This window comes from Trematomus bernacchii, unplaced genomic scaffold (genome assembly GCF_902827165.1).
Source record: "Trematomus bernacchii unplaced genomic scaffold, fTreBer1.1, whole genome shotgun sequence".
Lineage (NCBI taxonomy): Eukaryota > Metazoa > Chordata > Actinopteri > Perciformes > Nototheniidae > Trematomus > Trematomus bernacchii.
In genome coordinates, this window is record NW_022987603.1 from 115,917 (window position 1) to 123,578 (window position 7,662).

General features: G+C 40.0%; 1 protein-coding gene across 1 annotated transcript; it reads left to right on the top strand.

Moving 5' to 3' along the window:
- The first annotated feature begins 4,062 nt into the window (after nucleotides 1–4,062).
- LOC117482627 (alpha-2B adrenergic receptor) lies at nucleotides 4,063–6,274 on the top strand. The gene is made up of 2 exons (XM_034130782.1): nucleotides 4,063–4,436; nucleotides 5,161–6,274. The coding sequence occupies exons 1-2, from the start codon at nucleotides 4,063–4,065 to the stop codon at nucleotides 6,272–6,274; spliced, it is 1,488 nt and encodes a 495-aa protein (XP_033986673.1).
- Nucleotides 6,275–7,662: the final 1,388 nt, after the last annotated feature.

The window sequence follows — 7,662 nt, forward strand, 5'->3', positions numbered from 1 at the left end:
TCAGAGCTAACCTGTACTGGAGAGCATGTGTGTGAAGAAGCAGGAAATAAAAAGGAACTCACCTTGTGGTATAACCGGCAAGAGAGAAAGCCTTTGAGCTCCATACTGTTTCAGAGACAATCCTTGATAATCCATGATATGGCGTTTCATCACGGCAGTATTTAGTTTAGACGGTAGCTGCTGGGTCCCGCATGAGCTCAGACCCCTACTTTTTTATTTTTTATCAATTTTAATTTTTTTAAAGTTTTATACCCAGAATCAGCACTTTTGAAACAGGAAGTGAAATAGAGGGATATGAGGCATGGCTAGAATGGGTGATCTGTTTGGTTTTTGCAGCAAAACACTGTATAGACATGTTTTTATATATTTCTATATATCTGAGACCTATGCTATCGCCTAAAGATAGCATGATAGGTCCACTTTAAAGAAAGTGACGTTTTTGATATTGCAACCCATGCTTTAATGGTTATGGCAGAAAAAGCATGAGCATGATGGCATGTACATGATACATGATGATAATGATGCATACAAATATAAATGCATGGAGAAAACAAACATAATGTCAATATTCTACAGACCTTTGAAATCCCTTTCTACCATTCGGACCTCCACCTGGCGCCAATTTAGCTGCTAGGATTTTACAAAGCAAACTTTTATTTTGTCTGGTTTTTACGTAAGAGGTCAGTTTATATCGTATAGTTCTGGATCTCATAAATAAACATTTTCTGTCAGTGAAAGAAGGTGTCAAAAGCAATTTCGCTGTAACCCTCCTATTGTCTTCGTTTCCCCCCCCCCCTTACTTTGGTGTTCGTGGTCAAATTTGACTGGTCCTGTTTTAACTGCTATTACATTAACACAAAAAACATTAATCATCACCACATTTCATTTAACACCCTTTCAAACTGTGAATATTGTATCAGACTACTGGTATACAAGAACAACTGCAGTAAATATACAAAGAATAGACACTGAACATGTATTGCGTGTGCCAGGTGTGATCCATGTGGGGGGATGGGCACATAAGAGCGGGTAATGTGTCAAATTGTTGTGTGTGTGTGTGTGTGTGTGTGTGTGTGTGTGTGTGTGTGTGTGTGTGTGTGTGTGTGTGTGTGTGTGTGTGTGTGAACACCATGGGTGTTACAAAGTTGTGTCTTATGAAACTAATCACAATCTGTGAAGTAACTAAAGGGATTAAATACATGTAGTGGAGTAAAAGTACACCATTTACCTCTGAACTGTAGTGAAGTAGAAGTACACAGTAGCATAACATCGAAATACTCAAGTAAAGTACAAGTACCTCTAAATTGTACAGTACTTGACTAAATGTACTTCGTTACTTCCCACCACTGGTATTAAGTTAAAGAAAGTTTTTGATATTGCCATTTTTGAATGGTTATGGCAGAAAAAGCTGAATATTTAGTCAGATAAAAACATGATATTTGAATATCTATCATCTATCTTTTTAAAAATAATATCTGACTTTTGCATTGAGGAAAAGATTAAGCCGTGTGTGTTGAGATGAAAACATGAACTATTGCAAAATATAAATAAAATATCAACGTTACAATACATTTAAAGTTGCCACTCTTCCATATTTGTGTCAGGAAAAGCATTAATAACAAACCTTCATATTGTAACTTTACACATGATCAACGATGATGAAGATGAAGAAGAATATGGCAATAAAAGCATATTGTCGTTATTTTAGAGACCAGGTGTTTGTGTCTTATGAAACGGATCATATCACAAAAGGTCGATTAAATCTAACGGACACATCACGTCATCACGACGAGCCTCCTACAGATAGCGATAATGGAGCAAAGTGTCGCCACAATGTGGGTTTTCCATTAGGAACCTGGCGTTGAATAAGGAAGCGAGGTCCTTTTTAAACGGCCGCATTTACAGCATTTTATCATAAGTGCTTTATAATTCACGATTCACACGGCAGCGCTCTGTGCAAACCTGCAGCAATTTACAGACAAGAGAGAAGAGGACGGCAGAAGCAATCAGGTGCATCATGTGCAGAATAAAACAGAAAGGCTTATGGAAGAAGTCTGTTTCCCTGCACAGACGTTCATCAAATCTGCAAATGGATTTAAGTTTAAGTTCACTTCAATGTCTCCTGTCACTGACATCTGGTTTGTGACATTTTAAGATAGATAATACTAAGGGAATTTAAACTAGTTTAGTGCATTATAGTTCCCAACATAGGGGTTGTTCCCCTCCAAAGAGTCACCGGATTAGTCTGAGGGGTCGTCACATGATTAACAGGAAAGAGAAGAAGACACTTCTTTACATCTGGACTTAAAGCAATGAGATTTTAAAGGAAAATGTCAGATGCATCATGTGCAGAATTTAAAATAAAACACAGTGGCTTATAGGAGAAGTCGGGGGTTCCTGCACAGATGCTAACCAAATGTGCAGAAACATCTGAGTTTATATGACACATTTAGATAGATAATACAAATCAAATGTGTGCAGTAGTTCCCAACATAGGGGTTGTTCCCCTCCAAAGGGTCACCGGATTCATCTGAGGGGTCGTCACAAGATTAACAGGAAAGAGAAGAAGACAAGTGGGCGGTGTCTGGAATGAACTCTTTTTAAATGTTAACGTCTGCAGACCATTTACATGCACTAAAACCTATAGTACACACTACAGGAGAGGGGAAACCCCCAAGGCATCACATGGCCTCTTTAAAACTAAACCAATGCAAGTTAATGTACAGATTTTGTCATATCTGATTATCATACATTTTTTTTATTTTTTTTTAAATGTATTTGACAGGGACAGTGCACATTGATTAACATTTCTGTAAATGCGCCAGAGTTAGCCAACAAGCTATTTTTCATCTGCAGTCCCTGGACAGATGTTGAAAAAAATGTCACTTCAAATGACAGGTAAATACAATCAGTAAAACAACATTCAACATAGATGCTTATATTCCCAAAGCAGACAGATAGCAACAGGTGAAGGCACATGTGTACAAACGTTGTAAAGTGCAGATTGTGTCAGTGTTGACAGAGCTGATTTTCCACTAACCATGTTTTTAAATTAGATTTGAATAAACTGCAGGTGTTTTGTTCTCTAATCGTTACTGGGACTGAGTTCCACTGTTGTGCAGCTTTAAAAGAAAATGAAGATTGGCTGAATGAACTCTTCCTTAATGGATCAACGCAGTCTCCTCTGGTTGCAGCTCTTGTTGACCGACAGGTGTGCGTCTGGTGATAACATGTCTGAGCGGAGGTGAGGTAAGGCCGTGTATTATTTTGTACATGAGGCAAGCATTTGCATATCTCATTACATTTTCTCAGCTCAACAAGTTGTACTTTGTGAGTATTGGGCAATGATGAGAAGGAACTGATTTCTTATCTACTATTTTAAGTGTTTGTTTGTATAATGATTCCAGGGGTTTAAGAGTGGTTGTACCGGCATGTGAGCAGGCAGTATGTGATGTGAGATAGAACCGTAGAGTGCATGCACATCAGAGCCTGGTAAACCTCACATGTGACTGAATTTGAACCTGTTGCAAACCTTTTTCACCTGAGCCTTAAAATTGAGTCTTGAATCAATTAAGACCCCCGGGTATTTGTACTGTGAGACCACCTGTAGCCTCTCCCCGGACACATGTTTCTTCTCTTACAACAACTTATTGTCTTATGTTGTTTATGTTTGAACCTCCATGTGCAAACATAAGGCGGTGCGTTGAACTCATATATGCCTAAACCCTGCACCTTATGTATATGCTCTGAATCTGCACCTTATCAAAATACATCTATTCATACTTGGTTTGTCTTTACACTTTCTGATTGGATGCAAACTGCTTTTTTCGTTGTACTCAACATTGTAAAGAACGACAATAAAGTTGAATCTAATCTAAAATACACCAAAGCAAATACCTTGTGTGTGTAATGGCAATAAACTGGATTCTGATTCTTAATCAAATGTTCTCTCTTGTAGATCTCATGGCTCCCCCTTGACGGGCAGTTCCTCCTCTTACTGGGAATCCCCTGTTTTCTCCATGGTTTTCCAAACAGACTGGATATAATACCCCCGTCACCAGCATGGCATTATCTCCAGACGCCCCCTGCCTCTCGGAGCTTTCCGGATTCCCCAACAGGAACTTTAGTCTCATCTCTGGTACCCGTCCGTGTAACCGGAGTACAGGCAGATCTTCTTCTTCTTCTTCTTCTTCTTCTTCGCCCTACAGCCCGCAGGCGACCGCTGCCTTCGCCATCGCCATCACCTCCATGATGCTCCTCACCATCGTGGGGAATATCCTCGTCATCATCGCCGTCCTGACGTCTCGTTCGCTCAGAGGTCCTCAGAACCTCTTCCTGGTGTCGCTGGCGGCGGCAGATATTCTGGTCGCGACGCTCATCATCCCGTTCTCGTTAGCCAACGAGCTGCAGGGCTACTGGGCGTTCAGCTCCGTGTGGTGTGTGGAGGCATTTTTATTTAATCAAAATGGATAAAACAGCAAACCAAGATGCTTTGCCTTTCCTGTAGTGTGTTTGTGTGCATGTAAATGGTCTGCAAAGGCTAAAATGACACAACATTCTCTCCAGAGGTAGTTTCTCTATGTAATATCTTATTTAAATTGAACTATAGCCAATATATAAAGGAGGTACAATAGAAATCCAACCAAAATGCTCAAAAATGCTTTGACTTTCCTGTAGTGTGTTCTATAGGTTTTGGTGCATGTAAATGGTCTGCAAAGGCTAAAAATCACAAAATTACCTCTTACAATATAGCCAATATATAAAGGAGGTGAAATGCTTTGAAAATGCAAGAATTCTTGAAATATATTCTCAAATGAATGAACTCTGAGAAATTGATATAGGTATTGGTGCATGTAAATGGTCTGCAAAGGCTAAAATTACACAAAATAATTGTTCTCAATGTGATATCTTATATAAATTATACTATAGCCAATATGTAAATGAGGCACTATTGGAACAACCTAAAAAATGCTTTAAAAATGCAAGAATTTTTAGATATATATTCTCAAATATGGGAATGAAGACTTTCAATTGACAAAAAATCGGGAAAAAACTGTTGTTTTATCGTATTTCATTGTATTTCTTTCAAGAAAGTTCAGTCAGTCATACAGAGAGCCCTGTCTATATTATCAGAGTGAGTAAAATGCTTTTCTGTTGCAGGTGTGAAATCTACCTGGCGCTGGACGTCCTCTTCTGCACGTCCTCCATTGTTCACCTGTGCGCGATAGCACTGGACCGCTACCTGTCGATATCTCGCCCTGTGACGTACGGCGCCAAAAGAACCCCGACGCGAATCAAAGCGGCCATTATTATAGTCTGGCTGATCTCTGCGGTCATCTCTTTCCCACCTCTTCTCTCTCTGGACAAGAGCAAAGGAGGTGAAGAAGTCTGCGAGCTGAACAACGAGCGATGGTATATTCTCTACTCCACTATCGGGTCATTCTTCGCCCCCTGTGTGATTATGATCCTGGTTTACGTGCGGATTTATCAGATTGCAAAGCAGCATACTCGAAATTCGGCAGGACAGAAGCAAAAGGCGACAACGGGAGAAAATGCCAATGAGAGTCCGGCGAATATATCCGAGCAGAACGGGGATCAAGGAGGCAGCCAACGGGAAAAAGTCCAAGCTAAAATCTCTGGGTCTGATTCAAACCAGTCGTCTTTTCGAAACCCTCCAGAGAATACACCAATCCAAGACACTTCAATCGCCAAAATCCCCCAAATCCCTTCAGCTGTTCCCCAGAAAGAGTCCCAGAAACATCAAGAGGAAGAAGAAGCAGCGTTCGAGAACTCGTCCAACTCTGGTTCTGAAATGGCCGATGAAGGCAAAGACGAAACGGACAAATCGGAAACTTTAGGGTCGTCCCGAAAGAAAGGGTTCAAAGTCAAGATGCTAAACTTGTCCTGTAGGTACAAAGAAACAATGGCCACTTCTTCTTCTTCTGGCACCAAAGTTGTACCCGAGGAAAAGATCCAAGGGACGCCGACTTCTCGCCGCAAAGCCATGGCGAACCGGGAAAAACGCTTCACTTTCGTGTTGGCGGTGGTGATGGGAGGCTTCGTTATCTGCTGGTTCCCCTTCTTCTTCTCTTACTCTTTGAAGGCGGTGTGCCCGGAGACCTGCAGCATCCCATACCCTTTGTTTAAATTCTTCTTCTGGATCGGATACTGCAACTCCTGCCTCAACCCGGTCATTTACACCATCTTCAACCACGACTTCAGGAAGGCCTTCAAGAGGATACTGTGCAGGGACACCAAGGGCACGTTCTTCTAGACTGGAAATTAGGATTTATTGACTATAAACACTATTGATATAAACACTTGCAGACCATTTACATGCACTGAAACCTATAGAACACACTACAGGAGAACAGAAACTCTTTAAGCAAATGTGGTACGGATCATCTCAAGTTAGTTTTTTCATACTGTTTTCATTTTGTCCTTTGGAATATTTTTACATATATTTTCCGCATATTTTTCTGTCAATTTCTCAGATATTTTCCACAAGTCTTTGGGAAAATGTCTTCTGTGTTTTCCAGATTTCATTACAATCTTTTTTGAATATTTAGTTTAGGGCCTCTTTAAGCGAAAGTGGTAAAGGTACTCATCATCTCAAGTTTGTTTTTTCCTAATATCTTCATTTATGCCTTCGAAACTATTTAACATAATTTTCCCAAATCTTTTTCAAATATTTTTGTCAATTTCTCACATTTTTTCCATACTTTTTTGGGACCTTTTCTTGTGTGTTTTTCAGACTCTCATTCCCAAATGTCACCATATTCAACCACAACTTCAGGAAGGCCTTCAAGACCATTTACATGCACTAAAACCTATAGAACAGACTACAGGAGAATATAAACTCTTTAAGCAAATGTGGTAAAGGTACGGATCATCTCAAGTTTGTTTCTTCCTATGGTTTACCGGAACTTTTTAACATTTCTTCCACACATTTCTTCCACACATTTTTTGTCAATTTCTCAGATATTTTGCACATATTTATGTTAAATGTTCTCCTGTGTTTTTCAAACTTCATTCAAATGAAAAGCATTTATAGGTTGCACTGATTGTACCTCATGTATACTCTGGTTCAATTAAGATCCTCATACTAAATATCACAAAGACACCCTACTCTTTCCATGTATTCTTTGGAACTTTTTAACATATCTTTTGTCAACTTCTCAGATATTTTCCACATATTTTTGGGACATTTTCTTTTTTCAACCCGGTCGTTAAAACCACATTCAACCACGACTCCAGGAAGGCGGCCTTAAACGTAAACTGTGCCGGGAATTAGGTTTCGTACCGAAGGATTTATTTACTTCTGCAGACCTTGTTCATAACAGACATAAACACTTGTACATTAAGGAGGAAATTGTCTCTCCTTCTCGTCTGAAGGAACAACGAGGGGAAGTTTCTGAAAGCCGCAGTCAAGTGGCCGAATCAATTATCTTTAATGTTATTTAAGAATACTGCTGTAATTGAATATTCAATGACTCTGAAGAACGATGATTTGATTATGTTTTCATGCGGAAGTCGAGAGGATACAGGGCCTGTGTTCAGTCGTGTGTGTGTGTGTGTGTGTGTGTGTGTGTGTGTGTGTGTGTGTGTGTGTGTGTGTGTGTGTGTGTGTGTGTGTGTGTGGGGATAAAGAGGACGGTCGCC

Bases quoted from the DNA above. Each gene is read 5' to 3' on its own strand.
- LOC117482627 (XM_034130782.1), top strand. From the start codon at position 4,063: ATGGCATTATCTCCAGACGCCCCCTGCCTCTCGGAGCTTTCCGGATTC. The intron at 4,437-5,160 runs GTGTGTGGAGGC...TTTCTGTTGCAG, and splicing joins TGGGCGTTCAGCTCCGTGTG to GTGTGAAATCTACCTGGCGC.